We start from the raw sequence: 22,659 nt of genomic DNA on the forward strand, positions 1-22,659 counted from the left end.
TGGAAACACTCACTCAAACTCCTATGTACACTAACAATCAATCATGGTTTGGTATGTGTGCACGCACTGCCTTTGTACATAGTGAAATCTGTGATTTTGGTTTAAATGTGGTGTTAGTTAAAGAAGATCAGGGATAATTCTTGACCTTTCCCAACAGCCACCAGACACTCTTACTCCTCAACTGTAAATACGGCTTGGAGACACAAATCAACAAATAAGTAGATAAAGAAATAATTGTGTGTCACGTTGGCAACCACCACCTGCTATTCTAGATATGGAGATATGGAGATATGCCAGTATGACAGTTTCTGTGGAAGTCTGGGTTTGTGCCAACTGTGTAATTCTCCAGGGAAAGGCTGTTAAGATTACAAAAACAAAACAAGACTTGCACTTAATCCTTTTGAACAGAAGTTTTATCATGAGTTGTGAACATAAAAACAGGCCAACATGTGATGTGAGAGAACACAAGTGATGTTAGGATTGTCTGGTGGCTTGTAGGGGTGCATGGGGGGGGGGTTAAGAGTGGTGATTGGTTGTGCTGCATGCTTGGCTGTGAGTGACAGTGGTATGTGTGTTGTCCCAGGTGGAGGAGCGATCTAAGCTAAACAGACAGAGCTCCCCAGCGCTGCAGCACAAAGTGTCCAACCGCATCTCGGACCCCTCCCTCCCTCCCCGCTCCGAGTCCTTCAGCAGCGGGGGCATGCAGCCCGCCCGCACCCCACCCATCCACCGCTCCATCGAACCACAGGTGTGTGTGTGTGTGTGTGTGTGTGTGTGTGTGTGTGTGTGTGTGTGTGTGTGTGTGTGTGTGTGTGTGTGTGTGTGTGTGTGTGTGTGTGTGTGTGTGTGTGTGTGTGTGTGTGCTTGTACGTGTGTGGAAAAGAGGCATGTGAATGTTTGGTGTGTTTCCTAGTGACCAGTCTATCCAAACAAAAACTACTTGCTCCTTGTACCATGAACTCCTTTAAAAGATAATGTATCAGTATCTGTCAATCTAATTTTCTCCTTCATTTCTCTATCCCATCATTCCCTTTTCTGTCTGTATTTTCTCCTCTCCTTTCCCTACTGTGTTTTTCATTCTGTTCATTTCTCTGTTCATTTCTCTCCCTATTTGGATTTATATTTGTTTGTGTCTCCATCTTTTCCTCTGTCCCTTTATGGACTGGCTCTCTCCATACATATTTTTCCATCCATCGATCCTTCTCTCTCTTTCCTCCTTTTTCTTTCCTCTAACCGATACATCGACCTCCTCCCATCCACCGGACTCATCCCCTTCATCTCTCCCTCTGTCTTTTGCTTTCTCACTCCTACAGATGGCTCACCTGGTTCCAGTGAAGACCCACACCAGCTCCATGTCTGGCTCTCAGTCTCTGCAGGACCAGACAGGCTCAGCTCTGAGTGAGGGTGTCAGCATGGGCTCCCCCAGGCCCGAGATGCCCCGCCAGAACTCAGACCCCACTTCCGACACCCCCGGACCTCCACTGCGAACCACTGGCAGGGATGAACGGGATCGGGAACGGGACAGAGACAGGGATCGGGACAGGACCGCCTGGCTGAGAGAGGAGGACATCCCACCCAAGGTCAGAAAATTAAAAATCAGAAAGGAAGTGCTGTGATTAGATCTGTTAGTTCCACTTGTTTCAGTGTTGTGTTTTGTGCATTTACATTTCTTATTCATTTAAGTTAGTTATGAAAATATGCTCTTTGCATCAAATTAAACACAAACCTTATCATGGAAATCATATTTCAGTACTGATTTGATTAATCTTAATCTTTCTTATTTGTTTGGTTACAAAGTGGCTGATGTGCAGTGAACTTTGCACACAGCGTTTTCTCCTCTAGTCAAATGGCACAGATTTGAAATGTTTAATCCGTTTTTCTGGAAAAGAGCTGCTGACGTTGATCCACAAGAAATTACACACAGTGATGTGAAAGGCAACACTTGCAGTTACCTGGAATTTGTTTTAATAAGACTTAGCTGGCATTGTTAACCAGGACAGGTCTAACACTAAAAGCTGACAGTTAAGTATTTAGAGTGGCACTTCCCACAGTTTAATGTTCTAGACTTTCTTTTCTACTATACAAACATGCAACTTTATTAACAATATAATAATCAAAAAACATTCTACATATGAACTGCTTGCTGGAGGATTAAAAGCCAAGTTGTACCAGCAACGGTGACCTTTTGTCTATGTGTATTTGTGTGTATCCAGGTTCCCCAGAGGACCACTTCCATCTCCCCAGCCTTGGTCAGGAAGAACTCCCCTAATGGAGGAGTAGGTCTGGGCCCTCGCACAGGTTCTCAGCTCATACGGGCCAGGTAAAGCTCATATTAGCACATCATCCATCTCCTAAGTCCAAACTAAACACCTGAAGTCACTTCTATCGCTTAGAGATCATCCTTTAAGCCACATCTTAACACACGTATGCTTATGTTGATGCATATTTTTCTTTACCTTAAATAATTCTCTGGTGTTTTTGTTTCGGACTTTTAAAAAGATTTCTTGCTTATTTTTTATTGTATATCTTAATTATAATAAAATTAATAAAACATAATTGAATGCAATTACAAAAATGTTCTGTATATATTAATAAATTGGATGAATATTTGACATTGTTGAGCAGAAATGATTGCAGAAATACCATCATACTGCATCAATGTTATTTTTACACTGCAGCAGTTGCCTAAAATGATTTTAAGCATATGAAAACATGGCAATTATACAATTCTTACATCTGTTTTAATTAAATATGTTGTATATTTCCTCCTGTTTCAGTAACCCAGACCTGCGGCGCTCAGAGCTCTCTCTGGACGCCATGCTGCAAAGAACTTCTTCCAACTCATCATCCTCCTCCTCCCCTTCATCTCAGGGAGGCTCAGCTGAGAGGAGAGGTACTAAAAAAAATTAACTGACACATGCACACACTGACATGCACACTCCTACACTACCAAATATATGAACTCACACGCTTGCATGCAAACAATTAAAAAACGGTGAACATACTTGCTCTTGGATACATGCAAATGTGGACACAGAAACACGCAAGCATCCGCATACACTCACAGGGCTTCAGCGAGTTTCAGAGGCTATCAGCGGGACATTGTCAGTCGCAGTTCTGCTCTGATCAACCTGTCTGATGTGCCCTGTTACTCTCAGCCTCCGGAGAGATAGAAGAGAGGAAATGAGAGAGGTTGATAGAGAGAGGCGTACAGGGATGTGTCAAACAACAGGCCAGAGGGATATCTAAGATATGCATGGATCTCCCCTTGACAAACAGAGAGAGAGGTTGAAGTATGGTAGGATCGGTTTTCCTTCATGTTTGTTGGATGTTGTTACCATTTTGCAATGGGGTTGACAGTAAATATGGCAAAAATTAAGAAAATGAGACCGAAAGTATCAAGATACGGTAAGAAATATATGAAATAGTTAAAGTCTGTGTGTGTGTGTGTGTGTGTGTGTGTGTGTGTATGCAGATCAAATATGTAATTACTTCTTCTTCTGACCAGGTCAAACCAAGCAGGAAAGATCCCCTCCAGGAGCCAATCAGGAGGCAAAGCCCAAACAGGAGGAGGGCCGTGAATCCGCCAGACCCAGCAGACCTGCAGTGAGTCGCACAACACAGACACACACGTTCACTTTCTATCACAGAAATCTCCTCTCTGGGAATCTTCTACAGGCCTCTTCTCCTTTTTCCTGCTATTCATCTGGTTCTTTATTTCTTTCTCTGCCTCCATCTCTTTGTCCTTTCATTCTTCAGAGCTATAAGAAAGCCATAGATGAGGTTAGTGACACTTGAGTCCCCCCCCCCCTTTTTTTTTATCCTGGTTTTCCTTTGCTTCGATCTCCAGAGCCCCTCTTTTTCCCCTGGCATGGTGGAGTTTTCACAAGAAGATGACATTTGTTTCTTTTAGCTTTAAAACACCGGGATGTAATGGCAATGGCAGTGCATGTGTGCTTCTACACACATACCTGAGAGAGTGTATGTGGACGTGGGCTTGTGCGAGTGTGTGTGTGAGTGTATGCATGCATGTGTAGTGAGTGCGTGTGTGCGCGTGTGTGCGTGGGCGCGCCTGTGTGTAACCTGAACTGCCAAGCACCTGAACAGTCTCTGAATCTCTTTTCCTGTTTCTCTATTGTCACGGTTACTGGTCAGGAGGAGCTGGTAAGCCCACCGTGTGTGACGGTCCCCCACCCCGTCTGCATGATTTGGTCTGATCCATCGGCTGGGTTGGGGAGGGGAGGAACCACGGGCCAGTTGGCATGGGGGTGATTGGTAGAGGGGGTGCAGATTGATGCTGCACTCCAGTAGTACATCAAGCCTGATTATCTGTCTTTCTCCCTTCTTATGACCCGTCTTCACAAAGTTAATATATTGCTTGTGAGCGGATAAAAGTGCTGATCTGTGATCACTTTTAAGTCAAAATAAAAAATTTAGTGTGGCTAAGCAGAAAAAGTGGTCTCAGATAAGCACTCTTGGTCCAGGAAATGTTTACAGGCCCAGATATCTGTGTGACAACAAATCAGTTGTCCCCTTGTCATGATGCCGATGATTTGTCCCTCTCTTTGCCCCTCTCTGCTCCCCTTGTCCCTGAATGTGATTTGGTTTTTCACTCCTCAGGTTCTGAGACTGATGATTGAACTGATGAACTAACTGACTTCTTTTCCTTCTCCACTTCTTTTCCTCTCTATAGGACCTAAGTGCATTGGCAAAGGAACTCAGAGAACTGAGGGTAGAGGAAGGCAGCAGACCTCCAGTCAAGGTACAATGACATTTAATACTGATGATGACCAGTAGATAGATAGATTTTTTTTTATTGTAGTGTCTGTCTACAATGAACATAGTTGAAAATAAAAATATAATAAAGCTAAAAGCTAATTTCCATTGTACTAAGACTGAGATACTGAGATAATTAAAATAGTACCCTGATAAGTACCTTGTCTTACCACAGTGTTATTTCTTACCAGCTCTTTTTATTTTGTCTCTGCTTCTTGCGTTCTAATAAAGGTGACGGACTACTCATCCTCTAGTGAAGATTCAGAGAGCAGCGACGAGGATGGAGAGACCGTAGGCCACGATGGGACCGTTGCTGTTAGTGACATCCCCCGCATCATGTAAGTTGTCCCCTCTGTTTTTTTGTTTTCCTTCTCTCTGTGTTTTTTTCCAGCTGGACTTGTCGGTGTTCATTTGTGTTGAGATATGCATGTCTTTGGAATATGTGACATGCCAGTAGCTTGTCAGTGTTGTTTTGGCAAAATTGCTTTGTAAATAATCGGGTCTGTGTGTGTTTTTTGTGTGTGCATGTGTGTTGCAGGCCAGCAGTGCAGAGCAGCGGTGAGTCGTATGGAGGGCTGACAGAGAACTCTCTGGGAGAAGCCTATAATAGCTCCAAGGACGGCACTCTAGTGATGAGAGAGGTAATGATTGTGTGCACACACACACACACACACACAAACACAGACGCAAAACATGGACACATGGATTTAGAGAGAAAAGAATGAAAGAAAAATACAGTTTTTGTTTATATTCTAACCTAATCCTCTTTCTCTTCTACTGTCCTCATTTTCCTAGAAAACATTATATCTCATCTTTTATCTTTTATCCCCCTCCCTTTGTTTCTCAACTCTTTTCTCTCTTTTTTGGCTGTGTCTCAGGCAGAGGAGAGGAGGAGAGGTGGTCACACTGAGAGTAATGGGTTCGGGAATCACAGTAACCATGGTAACCTCCCTGACCTGGTGCAGCAAAGCAACTCTCCTTCAGCCACACCCACTACAGCCCTGCAGGAACTGGGCGACATGGCTGAGGTCAGAAACACATACACATTCATGAATATAGTGTTGTAAATAAAACATAAAGTTAAATTAATGAAATAGGTCTTAAAATGATATTAAAAAGCTAACAAATGAATTATTCAAATGAGTATAAATGACTCAGTGACTTTGTATTTTATGTCTTGTACCTGACAATAAACACATTTGCATTAAACTTGCATAACTGCATAATATATTTTTACATCTGTCAACAAAGGCAAATAGGTGTGTGTGTGTGCGTGCGTGCGTGCGTGCAGTAGGCTGCTTCCAATAACTGACTTATTGTTTTCTGTCTCACAGTTTGGTGTGGGCGGGTCGAAAGCGTCCTTTACCCCATTTGTTGATCCACGAGTTTATCAAACCTCCCCAAGTGAAAACGATGATGATGATGATGATGATAACTCAGCGGCAGGTAAGCAAAGCATGGGAAAGCTTTGGTCACACATTTACATATTCAACCAGTTTCTTTATGCTAATTTTTTTTCCTGTGGTATCCCAGCTATGTTTGCAAATGAGCTGATGAGGCAGGAGCAGGCCAGACTAAACGAAGCCAGAAAGATCTCTGTGGTCAACGTCAACCCTACCAACATCAGACCCCACAGTGACACACCAGAGATCCGCAAATACAAGAAACGCTTCAATTCTGAGATCCTGTGTGCTGCACTCTGGGGTAAGAGGGGTCCTCCATCTTCCTTTATAAAAGAACAAAAAATGTACTGTCCTGTACCTCCATCTGTCTTTCTGTGTGTCTGTCTAACTCTTCATTTATGTTTAGGTGTGAACCTGCTGGTTGGGACAGAGAATGGTCTTATGCTGCTTGACCGAAGTGGACAAGGAAAAGTCTATAACCTGATAACCAGGCGGCGCTTCCTACAGATGGATGTGCTGGAGGGCCTCAATGTGCTAGTCACAATATCTGGTAGGTCTAACACAGACACACTCACACTGTGTGCGCACACATGCAAGTGCGTGCTCGTTGACACATCCCGCCCCCTTCTCCTGTTTATCTGGCCCCAGATTGTTGCTCACATCATACCTTTTGCAATATTAATTTGGTCCTGGCAATGTATTGTGTGTCTTTGATGAGAACTCATGAGTTTGACATGTTTTATTCTCTCAAATTCAAATAAGCTTGAAATGTGAAAAGTAAAACTCAAGAATAGATAAGAATAAACATTATGTGTAGCATTACATGTTTGGTAAATAACTACAAGAGTAGTAATGGAATATACACGTGTGCTTCTTTCTGTTCTCTCAAAATACAAAAGTACCACTGTTCTAGGTCAGTCACATGTAATCTGCCATTGTGTGCTGTTTACAGCCGAGTAGGTTTCTAAAATATTTGGGTATTTTATAGCTTCATTCCAGTAGATTTAATATTTTTCCTCTTTATCTCTTTGTCCCTCCCTCTCAGGGAAAAAGAATAAGTTGCGTGTCTACTACTTATCCTGGCTGAGGAACAGAATATTACACAATGACCCAGAAGTTGAGAAGAAGCAGGGTTGGATTACAGTTGGGGAGCTGGAGGGCTGTGTGCATTATAAAGTTGGTAAGGATCTGTGTGTGTGTGTGTGTGTGTGTGTGTGTGTGTGTGTGTGTGTGTGTGTGTGTGTGTGTGTGTGTGTGTGTGTGTGTGTGTGTGTGTGTGTGTGTGTGTGTGTGTGTGTGTGTGTGTGTGTGTGTGTGTGTGTATATATTTATTTATACGTATATAAATGTATTTATTTTTATTAAACTAGAATGGTATCAAGGTTGTACTAACTGATCTGGCATTTGGTTTATGATAAATGTGGTCTGTGCTAAAAATGTATCTTTCTCATGTTTCCAGTAAAATATGAGAGGATTAAGTTCCTGGTGATTGCGCTGAAGAACTCTGTGGAAATCTATGCCTGGGCTCCCAAACCCTACCACAAGTTCATGGCCTTTAAGGTATGGACGCAAACATGCTTATACTTCGCATATATTGTATGTCTACAGGCCTGACATCTTTTTTAGCACGACTTTCATTGACTGGATTGATCATTTTATTGTTTGTGTTTGTTTCCCTCTGACTTTGTCTTTCCGGCTTTTCCTCTGTCATCACCCTCAATCCCCTCGACATCTTCGCTTCTCTTCCTGCTTCACTTATTTTCTTTTCCTTCCCCTGTCTGTTTCTTTCTCCCTCTCTGTCAGTCATTCACTGAGTTGCAGCACCGTCCCCAGCTGGTTGACCTGACGGTGGAGGAAGGTCAGAGGTTAAAGGTCATCTATGGCTCCAGCGTCGGCTTCCATGTTATTGACGTGGACTCGGGCAACCCTTACGACATCTACATCCCCTCACATGTAAGTGCAGGCCTGTGCTTGTATATGTCAGTGTGTGTATCTTTTGTATATCTTCAATAAACATGTTTTTTTAATAGAATAGAGGTGAGGGATCTCTCACCTCTAATGAATTTGAATGAAGATCAATAGGTATGACGTAAGGAGGGATAACAGTATTTCTTCAGTCCTGCTTGCCCAACTCCTTCTGCATTACCTGCTCTCTCCTCCTGTGTCAAGGTCATGAGGTCTCATGAGGACTGGCTTCTAGGAATACAATAACTTTTTTTTGACAAATTACCTCATTGATTGATTTGCTGTCGTGCAAGTAAGAGATTGATGGGTGCTTTACCTCTTTAATCAGATACTTTTTTAGTTTGCTAAATATGATGCATTGGGCTTGGACTATCTATGTCAAGAACACAGGATGTAGTTAAAAATGACTGAAGTACTCTTATTACAAAACATTAAGAAGTAGGGCTGCATGATATGGTAAAAAAAAATTATCGCAATATGAGTCACGATTAGTGGGAATGGTTATTTTTGCATCACAGTTTTCTGCATCACTACAGTACTTGATTATAATGCTGTGTTATCACACATTTTACCATTAACGGTTAATTGCGTCTGACATTGCACTCGACGATTTCAATAATGTTCCAATTGATGCAGCCCCATGCAGAAGTAGTAGCCGCAAATTTCCTGTTGCAACAAAGGTCATCCAAAGAGCATTACTGTCAAAAAGTCAGCATATTCTTTTAGCATACTTCTTCTTATCATGGCAGTATGCAGTCAGTTAGAAATAGTAGTGGAAGAAGTGCTCAGATCTTTTGCTTAGGTAAAAAAACAAGTTTCTAAGTAAAAGTACAAAAGTATTAGCATCAAATATACTTAGAGTACAAAAAGTATTCATTATGCATAATGGCCCAAATATAAAAATGTTATTGTATTATAATTAGTGATGCATTCATTTGTAAATCACTTTAATGTTGCAGCTGGTAAACGTGGAGCTAGTTTTAATTACTTTCCACAGGGATCAGTAAAGCCTGATCTTATCTTAATCTTTAATAATAGATCTACTAATATAAGTTAATAAATAAATAAAAAGTATTCCCCTCTGAACTGGAGCAGAAGTGTGAAGTACATAAACTACAAGTGCACTCAAGTACAGCACTTGAGTAAATATACTTTCTTCCCCTGCTTTATACATTCTGGTCACTCAATCACTCATGGAAGCTAGGTACACCATCAGTATTTGTCTATTTTTTTGCGTGGTAAATCAGTTTAGGTACTAGTATGCAGATTAGTTTGTTCCATGCTGGCTTCACTAATCACATGCTTTTACTGAAATCAAGTTCAAACACAGTTCAGCCAAACTCTTGATTTAGTGGCAGTATTTCCGTAAATATAAACCACTGAATACAGATGTAAGCACACACAGTTGCAGGCGGTTGCAGTAGCCTGTGTTCCATTTGATGACACAGAGCAACTGAGCTTTACTGAGCTGTGCTTTACACTGTGTGTGTGCACCACAAGAATTATTAAAGAATATTCTTGACCTTTTGAGGTGATTGCCTTTTATGATTTTTGCCTTTAATCCTTGCCTCCTCTCTCTCTCCTTCCCTGCCAACTTCTCTTCCAGTGTGCCAAACAGACGAAGGTGACATCCTGCCATCCACCCTTTAGACTAGATCAATAGATCTTTAGTAAAACCCCATAGTGGCAGCACAAAAGTACTACATGTGTCTGTGTGCAGTATTAGAGTAGAGATTAATGTACAACTTAGCTAGAAATCGGTTTGCATGAAAAAATTCATCTTACCCACGGGAGACATCACATAGTTATGCTGGAGCCACAACAGAAAAACTGCAGAATTAAACCAACTTATTTATTAGAATGATTACATTTTAATTGCAATTTCATTCAATGCATTGCCATCAGATGTTTATCACACACCTGACAATATTCCAAAAACTAAACTTCACTCTCGCCAAACCACCAACACCACAGTTTGATGTTCACAGAGTGCTTTTGTTAGGTTACAGTGCTACCATATTTCATATCTGATACAGTGTGTACATTTCTTCCCTAATGTGGTCAGAATAAGCAGAAGTGATGCAATAAGTGCGTGCCATTTTGTTCTTGAGTACATGCAGTTACTCATGGGTAAAGATGACTTTTTTCATTACCTTATCACTCACTTGTTTCACTGATATGATGCCTTTTTGTGCTCCTGAAGAGTAGTATCGAGTCACACCTCAGGAGAGCCTGCTGGCACAAATAATGGGGTTGGTCTCTAGGCTACACTTTGGGTAAAGTGCACAGATTGAAGCTATGTCTGAGTGTGTTACTGTTCCCAACTCTTCTGGTGTTGTTTCTGTTCATTAAGGTCAGGGAAAAGTGCTATAGTTTGACAACTCACTTATTATACAGAACAAGGCTCCTCCGACAACAAGCCAAAGTCTGTACCTTTTGATGCACTGATGCTCCTGATATTTGGCAGCCTTGTCAATGTCCACAAACTTGCTCTTCAGAGGATTACAGAATGCAGGCCAGTCCAAAAAAATGTCAAAGAGCGAGCCAAATTCTGTTGCATTAAATGCCCACGATGAAACCTCTGTAATAGTTTAATCTAATGTAGATTACGATTACATTTGACAGATTTAATTAAAGCCTCTAAAATGTTATTCTGTGTGTGTGTATCTGTAATAGATCCAGAGCCAGGTGACTCCCCATGCTATTGTGGTGCTCCCTAAAACTGATGGAATGGAGATGCTGCTGTGTTACGAAGACGAGGGCGTCTACGTGAACACCTATGGTAGAATCACCAAGGACGTGGTGCTACAGTGGGGAGAGATGCCTACCTCTGTTGGTATGTCCTACCCACATGTGTATTTATGTGTGTTTTGTTGATTTAAATACATTTTTATAAACACTGCAGTCATTAAAACATCACAGAGAAAACCCCAGTTCAAAGATGTAAATTAAAAATCACCAGTTAAGAGGTTTAAATAACTACAGTGATATATGCTAGTACCCATTTCAGCGCCTGTGCATGTGTGTGTCGCAATGCAGATCAAAAGTCTTGTGAATTAGCTGAGAACTGAACTTATGGGGGTTCTTTTAAAGTTTAATTGCATTCAAACATCAGTTTGTAACATCAGCCTTCACAGCTTCTAGTGCTGATTAGCAAAAACAAGAAAGAAGTGAGTGAGGGTAAAAGTTTGAGAAAGATGAAAAATGGATATAGATGATCAATAGGGAATTCAAAGGAGTAAGACACAGAGAGAGGAAGAGAGAGGGGGCAACCAAGAAATGTATACATGTATGCATGAACACTGTTTCAATAGAAAATACCACTTAATTTCTTGTATTTTACTGCCCCTGTGTGGTAGCCAGTGGCATTACACTTTAAATCAACCACTTTTTGGGCTAGTCCCACTGAATCTGGATTCTACATAAGGCATTCTGATGACATGTTTATTCATATTCGTTTTCCATCATCACTTATTGTTCTCTTGTGTTTTCTCTTTCCCAGCCTATATCCATTCTAATCAGATTATGGGCTGGGGTGAGAAAGCCATAGAGATCCGCTCTGTGGAGACAGGTCATCTGGATGGAGTCTTTATGCACAAGAGAGCCCAGAGACTCAAGTTCCTCTGTGAGCGGAACGACAAGGTAAATAAACCACAGTTTGATTGCGTGCGCTTTGATTCTCAGTCATTTGTATGTATAGCTTTAAAAACACACATTTATATATAGAAGCTGCTATAACATGGATTGTGAGCATGACGTTTGATTTGCATAGATCTTACACAGGCTAACAGAACCTAAAAGCAAATTAATAAATCATAAAAAAATAAATCGTTATTTGTGATCTGTAGTTAATGAGAGCTGATTACATTTAGAAATGAGAAATTAAAACGTTTATGTTCGGAATATTCTCGATCCTTTAGGTATTCTTCGCATCGGTGCGTTCGGGAGGTAGCAGCCAAGTTTTCTTCATGACCCTCAACAGAAACTCTATGATGAACTGGTGATGGCGCCTCCCACTGTCCACTCTGCCTCACTGTCCCACTGTCCAGCCCGGCGACCCACCTGGGTCCCCGGCAGATCTCACAAATGAACCCAATTGACCGAGAGGCTGCAAGAGAACTCTTTTAACACCTGAGAGACTAAAACGGTGTAGACAAAAAACAAAAACTTATCGTAGAGAAAAACAACAAAGACCAGTTCTAAATGAAGAAACATGTTACCCTAGATTATGCTGGGTCATGCAGAAGCCATCGTAACTCAAACTGACTGGCAAACTGGTGCCACTGACTTTCCAAATATTCCTACTTTCTCTGTCTCTGTCTGTAACTCTTTCCCCTTTTTGTCTGTCTCTTCTCTGCGAACGGACCAGTGCATTCAAGTGTACAACAACTGTAGAAATTCTGTACACCTCTTGCCTCTCTTCTTCTTCCATTTGTCCGCACACTGCTCCCTCCCTCCTTCCTGGTAGATCTAGCCGTCACTTTTTCAATCCTTTGACACCCATGTCTTCCATTTTCCTCCCTTCCTATCTGGCATGTGTGGGCTCATTTCAGCTGAACTACACCTCAGAGGTTGGAGAAATAGATGAATAAGATTTAATATAAATTTTAATACGTACTTCTGAATATGACATTGTAGGGAGGGCAGCTGAGGGATGACAAATCTACTCTGGATGTCGGCGGTGAAAGCGGACAGCCTGATTGATTTCCTTTCCCCTCTGTCACTCCCCCTCCCCCTCCTCCTCTTCCTCCTCCCGCCATCTTTCCGGGCTCTGAATAAACTGAATTGTGATTTAATGTTCGATCGCATTTCGCTGATAGAGATGCGGTGAGACTCTGCTGTCACAGGCGGGTTGTAACAGTATGCAATGATTATGTCTGTGTCCCTTTAAAATGAAATGACTGGTCCATTCTGTCGTCTTCCCTCCTTTTTTCCTCTTTCCCTCCTCCTGTCATCTGCCATCAGCATCATCTCCCTGTTTCCACTATTCCGTCTTTAAACTCTGAAGGTGCTGCATCAGATATACTGTAATATTAAATGAACAATGAGAGCGTCATTCTGTTCATTCTGTTTCTTTCTGTTCTTTTCTTTTTCTGCGGCTGAGTCAGTCAGTCTTTGAAGCTTGATGAAATGTACAGCACATCTGTGTCTCTGAAAATCAGGAGTGTATGTTAGTGGGTGTGTGAGTGTGTGTGCATTAAAAGTATGAGTGGGTGTGTGTTTGACTTGATGTTGAAATGAGTCCCATTCAAATCATGTCCGAATCAAAGTGGGATATCAAAGTCAATGTCCAGAAAAAGGTCAAGTAATTCAGTCTGTGTGCGCAAACTTTTACCTTAATGCGATCAAAGCAACATTGAGTGTGTTTACATGCAGATTTATGATATTATCTTCTTAGTATGGAGTTTATGAGTTGGTGTATTTGAACACCAAGCATTTAAAAATAGGCAATATTTGTGGTTAATGTTTTTGGAGTATGTTTCTGATTCCTTTAACACAGCAATGTTTTGGCTATTCATGAGCACAGCCATGTTGCTGTAGGGGAAATACGCATATGGACAGTTTATCCTGAATACAACCTCAACAGGATATGAGCTACTATCCTGAATACTGTGTGCATGTGCAAGCACTCATTGTTGAAAGCTGTGGTGTCCTTTTGGACAATGCTCCTCCCTGATCGGTTCTTCTGATTTTGGCTCCTACCTGTTTGTACAGTGCCTAGCATGATGTAAGCAAAACAAAAAAGGAGGCCAAAAGATTATGGCTCACGTTATGATTAATCATTTTATTGCCCGTTTGGTAACTTTAAATCATTTTATTTTGTGTTACTGTCTAACTTTAACACATTGCTGATGTAATTTGTCTCTTCTAACGAAGATATACATTAACAAATTTAGGACTTGATTTATTCTTTGAAAGGAGTAACTGAATATGATATGACAAAACTGTGCCATTTCTTTTTAAATATTTCGTACAGCTCAGTCATTAATACATGATTTTATAACACTATTGAGGGTGGACTTGGAGGAAGACTATAATGCATTAGTCCTTTTTTCTGGTGGCTGCACAGCAGGTTTGGCAGTATGTTGGCCTATGTTTAACAAAAGAAAAGGTCACACACAAAAGACTAATTTCCCAATGACGTAATGAGTTTTTTTGAGTTTCTGTTAAATTATTTTCTGTTATATTTTCAAGGACTTTTTCCCCCCACAGTAGCTGTTCCTGTGCAGCTGTTAGTTAGGTTCACTGATCTCTGTTAGGGGGGGCAGGCTAGCATTTTAGCAATAAAGAGCCGAGCTGAAGAAACCACTGTCTTCCCTGTGTGAGCAAACATGCATCTGTGTGTATGATTAATGAGCAAGTGTGAATGGGGCATTATTACTATGTTTGTCCAACATGGAATTCACTCTTCCCATTGGAAAATGCTGATGGTCATTACAATGAGGACTCTCCTTTCAAAGACAAAACCACTGTATTCTTTATTCTGTTTATTTCTTGTTTTCTTTATTTTGAAAGAGCATTACTAATGTCCTGTTTTGGGATTTCTTTGTTTTGTAAAAGAAAAGCTGTAAGAGAGAAATAAATGAAACTAGAGCATTATGCCTGTGTAGCAGTGTTTTTCTTTTTTTTGCGGATGTGTTTGTGAGCGTCTTTTTGCAAGTGTGCACATTTGTATCCTCGACCCTCAGACTTTGTCCGTCCGAGTATATCATTAACAGCAAGTGTGTGTGTGTGTGTGTGTGTGTGTGTGTGTGTGTGTGTGTGTGTGTGTGTGTGTGTGTGTGTGTGTGTGTGTGTGTGTGTGTGTGTGTGTGTGTGTGTGTGTGTGTGTGTGTGTGTGTTAGAGAGGGAGAGAAAATAGTGTCCAAATGTCATTATTACTATCAAAGAACACAACTTTGAAACTGTGCTATTTGGGATTCATTTTGCATCCCTTTATTAATTGTTATAAATACAGTATATCATTGTCTTAAACACCATAAGATCCTGAAATCAGTGTTTTCCACAATAGATTTCAGACTGTCTCGCTCTCTGGTCACTGTTTATGATTTTATTCCTTCCCTTCAATAGTAATGTGTGTATTAAAGATAGGCAAGACCACTGTTCTTTAGTGTGTAAGAGTTCTGTCAGTACTGTAGGGGTGTGTGCGTGTGTGTGTGCATGTGTGTGCTTGTGCATGTGCTACTTGATTAGTGAGTGGACACAGCGTGATCAGGCATGTAGCTTTCATTGATCATTACCTCCTGGCTGACACTCTGGACCCATCATGGAGTCGGGAAAGGTAAGCTAATTCTCGACAAATACATTCTTTATATTCCTTTCATGTTCCTTTATATTTGGATTTAATAAAATGTTTATGTATTCTAAATCATGTAAGCAGTATTTGAAAATAGATGGTTTGTCACTATATTGCTGACATATCAAGTTTCAGGCACTCAGAGGGTTACATTTACCACTCTCACCTGAAGAAATAACCTGTTTTTCTATTCAGCAGCGTGTTTTGCGTTTGCATTGTCATTTTGCTTATGAGTCATAAATTAAATTCTGATGTGTCTGCTGCAATAAAATTTTAACTTAAATCTGCTTAAAACACATGCATAATAGTAGCTTTTGTAACTTCTGTATGTAAGCATTCGTATGACTGTCAGTAATAGTTCATAAAGCAGTCATAAATCCATTGACAATATAGATAATTTCTTTTTTTTTCTGCATTTGGATGTGCACTTTTATTTGTGGCCATGTACTAAGCGAGTACATCTGACTATTTACACATTCATACTCTTTGCTTAAGTGCATGTGCACGTTAAGTTGTGTGTTTGTCCATGCATCCATGTGTATGTGTCCTTATCTGAATGATTGCCTTTCACTCCTGCAGCAGCTAACAGGTACATTGGCCGTGGCCGTGTTTACAGCAGTTCTGGGGTCCCTGCAGTATGGCTACAGTCTTGGAGTCATCAATGCACCACAGAAGGTAGGCTCTACTTTAATACAACCTTCTCTCCCTCACCGGGCCATCTAATTGCCTCAGAATACTGATATTTGCATACAAAAGCGGCCAGTATGAATAAGCTTACTCCACCATATGGTCATTAGAGGTGTACAGAGATTACCATCTGTATCTATATCGGTTCAACCACTGAAATTATCTGTCTCTGTATTTGGATAGAAGAGCGAAGGGGATTGGGTTTATACCAGAGGCTGTGCTGCAATTATTGTATTTTCTAACCTCATATTTATTAAATATACAATTGTTGTGCTTTTTAAAGTATCAAATGGATTTAATATTGCCCTCCAACCCCTACATGGAAACATTCTGTTCATCCTTCAGTTGAAGACAATAATCTTAAATTCCAATGATGTGTTTGCATTTCTTGCTGTGTTAATGTTTCTGCAGTTTGCTAGGAAAAGGTACAGAGATAACAGTGTCATGCTAGAGGCACTGTGCAGATATGACAGGTAATTTCCTCAAAACAAGATGTAAACAAATCAGTATGCTGAAATTAGAAATAAATCTGTGGAGGTAAACCAAAAGTACACAGCCCACTACCAATTGTACTGTTGATGGATTACTAGCGATAGTGTAATTGAGATGATGAACACCAAATTGTTTATGAACAAGTGAATACTTCAAATGTGATGTGAGTACTTATTATTATTACTATTATTGAGTAGAATAAAAGCTCAATGGATACGCGTGTGTAAATGTGTATGCTTTTTGGTCTGTCTGTGTGTGCAGCCAGGGATTGTACCTCTTAAAGATCCACAAACATGCCTGTGTCATAGGTCATTGAAAAGAACTATGGGCGGTCTCTGGGCGTGTGGTCAGAGAAGGCAGATGTCCTGTCAGAAAACAGCACAGAAGAGGAAGAGTTCTCAGAGGCGGGACAACACCCTGACGTGATCATGTATTGGTCATTGTCGGTGGCAATCTTTTCCATTGGTGGCATGTTATCATCCTTCCTGGTGGGATTTGTGGGAGACCTGAGAGGGAGGTGAGAAAGGAATAATAAAATAATAAATCGAATGGAGAATGTTAGGAGTAATCAATATGGAATAATGCCATGGCACATGCCTTTATCCATCATCTCACTTCATATATCTCCCTCTGCCACCTTCCTCTCTCTCTCTCTCTGTCTTACAGGGTAAAGGGCATGTTAATGGTCAATGTTCTGGCTGTAGCTGCTGGACTGCTGATGGGTCTTTGCATGATGTGGAAACCTCACATCATGGTCATCTCGGGTCGCGCTGTTATGGGCTTTTACTGTGGTACAGAAAAGCAAATGTTATAACCTTTGAATAATAGTCACATCATTTAGTTGGAAAGGCCAATGTTTATGGGTAATATATAGAAGAAGCAAGCTATCCTCAAAATATTTAGGAATATTACCATCATGATTGGAAGCGTATTATTTAATATAATATATAAATTGCACTTGGATACAAGAAGGAAAAATATATTTACTTCCTTTACTGTGATATATCCAACAGTGGATGTTTGTGTGAATTTGATTAGCTCATGATGTGTGTGTTTCAGGGTTGACATCTGGGCTTGTGCCTATGTACATTGGGGAGATTGCACCCAAGGCTTATAGAGGAGCTCTTGGAACATTACACCAGCTGGCTATTGTCATTGGCATCCTAATCAGCCAGGTGACGTGCACTCACACACACATGCACAACACCATCTTTGCTTGTTAGCATACTGAACATGTTACTTGAACTGTATGTGTGTGCGTTTGTGTGTGGATACAGGTAATAGGTTTGGACTTTATACTTGGTAATGATGATATGTGGCCCCTGTTGCTTGGGCTGTCTGGAGCTCCAGCAGTATTACAATCCTTTCTGCTGCCCCTATGTCCTGAGAGCCCACGGTACCTTTACATTCTACAGGGCAAGGAGCAAGAGGCTAGAAAAAGTAAGAATTACACACAGCAACTCTCTATGTCATCCTTTTTCTGCAAACCCTATATATACAGTATATATGCTACACAAGATACTGAGCAGCGTTTCACAGACTTAGGGTTTGGACCCATAATGGGTTGTGGATGCGGACCCATTTTTATTGAATCCCCAGCTTAATTGGAAAAATAGAAGAGGAGAGAACTCTCTTAATTGGGAAAATGAATTAACATATAGCATCCGGTGACTACTACTTGAAAAGGTGTTAAAAGTCCAGTGTGTAACATTTAGGAGGATCTATTGCCAGAAATCGAATATAATGCGTTTTCATTATGTGTATAATTACCTGAATATAGGATCATGTTTCGTTACTTTAGAATGAGCTTTTTTTATCTACAGATGCCGTGCGTCGCCTTCAATGGAGTCTGCCATGTTGAACCACCATGTTTCTATAGTAGTCCAGAAGAGAGATAGGGCCTTTTGTGTTTGGCATTGTGCCTCCTACACACTTCAAAGCCCATTCTCATTCCCAGGTCATCAAATACAAACATGAGAGGTTTTCAGGTAGTTGCAATCTAAAACATCACCACTAGAGCATACACACTGGTTCTTTTAAAGCAGCTGCTGCAGGTGGGTAGTCTACCACCAGAAGTTCAGTATGGTGAACTTTGTGCGGCAGAGCAAAATCAATGTGGCAACCGCTTCGTACCCTTACTGGAAATTGCTTCACTTCTGTTGCCTTTCCCGTCATTGAAATAACTGGAAAGTGCAGGGGTGTGAAAAAGCTGGGGTTCCAGGAAGGCACCAACCTTTTATTTGGGTCTCGAGCTGAAAACGTTTGGAAACCTCTGCTTAAAAGTAAATGTTCAGCTATTTGGGCATTTTGCTTTCCTACACAGGGTTACATGAGAAGATTGATACCACTTTTATATCTGACTCCTATAAGGGTACAGTCAGCAGCTAGTTAGCTTAGCTTAGCATAAAGACTGGAAGCAGCTAACCTGGCTCTGTCAAAAGGGAACAAAATCTACAAAAAAATCTCTAAATTTAAAATTAAAAAACTAATTTCAACCAAGTGTAAAAACGTAAATTCACTGTTTATGTGCCAGAAGATTTATTGACAGCCAAGAAACTGTCACATAAACCTTGTTTTTTTTCTATAGACTAAACAAACAAGATATATTGTGTTATGATGAGATGATATATTAATTAGTGAGCTTTAGAGAGGCTGTAAACTGATTTGTTAGCTTTGGACAGAGCCAGACTAGCGTTTTCCCCTTGTTTACAGTCTTCATGCTAAGCTAAGATAACTGGCTGCTGGCTTTAGCTTCATCCATACAAACATGAAAGTGGTATCAGTTCTTCATCTACAGTAACTGCTCTGTGTTTTGTTGCAGGTCTTCTTCGTCTAAAAGGGGCTTATGATCCAACTCCTGATCTGGAAGAGATGAGGAGAGAGAAAGAGGAAGCGGACAGGCAGCCCAGGGTCTCCATCCTTTCTTTGGTAGGTCTCTGTACAAGACTTGAGAAATGTACTTTTTTCATGAACAATTTTGAAGAAAATGACTTTGATTTTTGGGTTTCAAAATAAAATAGCTGATAAAATTGCAAGGCCACCAGAGTGCTCACATTATACTTTAACAATTCTGACACTCCTCCTCTGGGTGTACAGAGACACTCAACCATCCAAATTAATCAGCTACCAAAGTGATACTGATGATCTTATGTAGTTGATGTAAAATCATTAGTTGAATAGTAGTGATGTGAAAGTGAAGGAATTTCTGCACATCAGCCAACTTAAAGTTTAAACCAGTACTTCATCAAACAGGCCAACTAAGGCAGGATCAGTATTTAATTATAGTATGAGCTTTTAATAAAGTGCAGCAACTAACATTTCAACATCAGAGTAACTCTGACACCCTTTATGTCGAAACATTAATTGCTGCAACTTATTAAAAGCTCTAACTGTAAGTGTGTGCTCCAGATCTCAGCTTTCCAGATTGGGCCTCAGTATATAATAGCATGTTTTAAAGATTATTGGACACAAGCTACTTTAAAAAGGCTGCAGATGAAGCCATCCCACAGTGCAACCAGAGTTACAAAAAATGTAAAATACTTATTTCATGCATAACAGCAGAAAAAAAAAACATGAATTATGTTTTCTCTAGCTGTCACACACTAGTTAGCATACTGCAAAGCAGAAGGACAGGAAGTACTCTCAACATAAGTTAAACAAAAATGTGTACTAGTCATGTTCTTTAGGAAACCACTGCAGTGACGGTTTACGGTTCTGTATTCTCCCCAAGATCCGCTCATCTGTGTACAGACAGCAGCTGATCGTTGCACTCATGATGCACCTCTCCCAACAGTTGTCTGGCATCAATGGGGTGAGTGGCAAATTAACTTCAACTTAAAACTTTTTCTGTCTCTCATTCAGTTTACTGAGATTAAACTAAAATTACAGTGATTTTGATGATGACAGGGAAATTGTGGTATCATTGTTCATGCATATCTACAGTACCTGCGTCAAAAAATGGCTAAATGTTTGACTTCTTCATTAAGAAAAAGCTGGAGATTTTTGTTTATGTGCTGAAAATGTATAGCAGAGGAGATCTGTGTTGCTCTGTACCTTAGCAAACACAAAAAAACTATTCCTTTATGTCTGACTTTGCAGTTACCGAAAATATACTTGTTTTGTTGTCAAGATCTTTTATTACTCTACGGCTATCTTCGCTCGGGCTGGTGTTGCTCAGCCAGTCTATGCCACAATAGGAGTCGGGGTCATCAACACAATCTTCACTATGGTGTCGGTGAGTGGCTACAATTTATATGCACATGCAAAACACATGGACATATACTCACATATTATGGACATTAAACAATGAACGTGCACTGATGTTCTCTTATTTCATCTACACATGAAACACACACAAACACGTACAGATAAACTGTGTATTGTATGTTCTAGGTTGCACTGGTGGACAAGGCTGGCAGGCGCACTCTGACTCTGGTTGGTCTGGGAGGGATGTGCTGCTGTGCAATTGCCATGACAGTGGGGCTCAAATTCCAGGTTTGTTCACTCTTTCTGTTAGGTGACTCAAATGCTGAGTTGCTCTCACTATGATTTCTGCGTGGCTAGTTTGAGAATGTTAAAGTCAATTTTCTGTTAATGTATTTATTACAGCTTTATTTTGATAATTTGAAGAAATAGGAAATCATTTTTCTTGACTTACTTGACTGTACTCTTCCCTCCAGAGTGATTACTCGTGGATGAGCTACGTCAGCATGTCAGCTATCTTCCTCTTTGTGAGTTTCTTTGAAATTGGTCCTGGTCCCATTCCATGGTTCATAGTTGCTGAATTGTTCAGCCAGGGACCTCGGCCTGCCGCCATCGCTCTGGCTGGCTGCTGTAACTGGACCAGCAACTTCATCATAGGCATGACCTTTCAATATATACAGGTATGCAGAAAGGCAGTACACATACGTACTGTATTGTAAACTTGTGCCACAAATGCACTTACATGTGGGTTGATGTATCTTTGCTTCATTCACAGAAATGACTCCTGTCTTTTATTTTTATCCTTTTCAGACTTGGCTGGATTGTTATGTGTTCATCCTGTTTGCTGTGCTCCTTCTCGGCTTCACTGTGTTTACTTATCTCCGGGTCCCCGAGACCAAGGGCAAAACTTTTGAGGAGATTGCTGCTGTCTTTCACAAGGGACGAAAAAAGTCGGCACAGAGCCCTAAAGCTGCTGAACTGCAGCAGCTCAAAACATCCACGGATGCTTAAAACGACAGCTGTGTGTTTGCGTAGTGTATTCTTATGCGTGTGAAAGCTGTGTCCATCTGTCAGTATTATAAATGCCAAGTGTTTATGTATATTTGTCCTATTAGTGTTATAATAATTACTTGGTGAATTAAGGAGAAAAGTATAAGGACAGCTATAAGGACAGTGACTATGGTGAAAAGTGGTGGCTAAAAACACAACTCCTTGTGAATGCTAACATTGCCCTGTGTCTGCTGAATCTGTAAATAGGCAACTGTTTACTATCAAGTTTGCCATGTCACTATTGTATTCAAAACTTGTTTCTGCTGCCCCAAGTGGCCAAGAAATCTGTTATTGCTATTTTACTACTTACCAACTAGAGCTACTAGAACTGTGGAATTAGTGAGACAGAAAATTAAACAATATTTGCATTTGAAGAACCCTAAAGAGAAGAGACAGCCAGGTTATTTTAGTGTCTGATGTACTGTAATACATCTGGATATTGCTTATCTGTGGATGTCTTCCTCATTTTCTGTCTTAAAATGTAATCATAAGCCCCTTCCACTGAAAAATGTGTTTTGCTTATCATCACTTCACTTGAATGTTTGACCTTCACTGTGGTAAAAAGGTTTGCAAAGGTTAGTAATGTATGTGAATGCATGTATAAGTTTGACACTGGAGGGGGAAGATTTCTCTGAATTTAAGACATATATGCAGGAGTTATCCTTTCTAACATTACAGCTAGTTTGGAAGCCAATCAATGGCCCGATATTCACTTGTGATGTGTGCATACACTGACTGTGAAGTAAGAGGCCTCTTGTTTCCAGCTATTAAACTTTTGAAACAATA

General features: G+C 40.5%; 2 protein-coding genes across 25 annotated transcripts in view; both read left to right on the forward strand.

Moving 5' to 3' along the window:
* Positions 1-14,744, forward strand: part of tnika (TRAF2 and NCK interacting kinase a) — a 58,740-nt gene extending 43,996 nt beyond the window's left edge. For 7 of the 24 annotated variants that reach the window (XM_051396343.1, XM_051396351.1, XM_051396352.1 and 4 more), the window contains 20 exons: positions 584-748; positions 1,314-1,580; positions 2,214-2,320; positions 2,778-2,893; positions 3,509-3,606; positions 3,760-3,783; positions 4,694-4,762; positions 5,008-5,114; positions 5,315-5,417; positions 5,655-5,804; positions 6,111-6,222; positions 6,310-6,480; positions 6,586-6,729; positions 7,225-7,359; positions 7,639-7,739; positions 7,983-8,132; positions 9,751-9,768; positions 10,821-10,980; positions 11,647-11,786; positions 12,065-14,744. In XM_051396343.1, the coding sequence (XP_051252303.1) occupies positions 584-748; positions 1,314-1,580; positions 2,214-2,320; positions 2,778-2,893; positions 3,509-3,606; positions 3,760-3,783; positions 4,694-4,762; positions 5,008-5,114; positions 5,315-5,417; positions 5,655-5,804; positions 6,111-6,222; positions 6,310-6,480; positions 6,586-6,729; positions 7,225-7,359; positions 7,639-7,739; positions 7,983-8,132; positions 9,751-9,768; positions 10,821-10,980; positions 11,647-11,786; positions 12,065-12,148 (2,421 nt within the window). In that variant the 3' untranslated portion in view covers positions 12,149-14,744. The remainder of the gene's footprint in view (positions 1-583; positions 749-1,313; positions 1,581-2,213; positions 2,321-2,777; positions 2,894-3,508; positions 3,607-3,759; positions 3,784-4,693; positions 4,763-5,007; positions 5,115-5,314; positions 5,418-5,654; positions 5,805-6,110; positions 6,223-6,309; positions 6,481-6,585; positions 6,730-7,224; positions 7,360-7,638; positions 7,740-7,982; positions 8,133-9,750; positions 9,769-10,820; positions 10,981-11,646; positions 11,787-12,064) is intronic. The other 17 variants (XM_051396346.1, XM_051396360.1, XM_051396363.1 and 14 more) reach the window with 7 other exon arrangements.
* Positions 14,745-15,275: 531 nt separating this feature from the next.
* Positions 15,276-22,659, forward strand: slc2a2 (solute carrier family 2 member 2). The gene is made up of 12 exons (XM_051396394.1): positions 15,276-15,426; positions 16,021-16,116; positions 16,929-17,137; positions 17,287-17,411; positions 17,680-17,795; positions 17,898-18,060; positions 19,442-19,548; positions 20,351-20,431; positions 20,750-20,854; positions 21,013-21,114; positions 21,300-21,503; positions 21,634-22,659. The coding sequence occupies exons 1-12, from the start codon at positions 15,412-15,414 to the stop codon at positions 21,832-21,834; spliced, it is 1,524 nt and encodes a 507-aa protein (XP_051252354.1). The 5' UTR covers positions 15,276-15,411; the 3' UTR covers positions 21,835-22,659.

The sequence above is a fragment of the Dicentrarchus labrax genome, unplaced genomic scaffold (assembly GCF_905237075.1).
Source record: "Dicentrarchus labrax unplaced genomic scaffold, dlabrax2021, whole genome shotgun sequence".
Taxonomy (NCBI): domain Eukaryota; kingdom Metazoa; phylum Chordata; class Actinopteri; family Moronidae; genus Dicentrarchus; species Dicentrarchus labrax.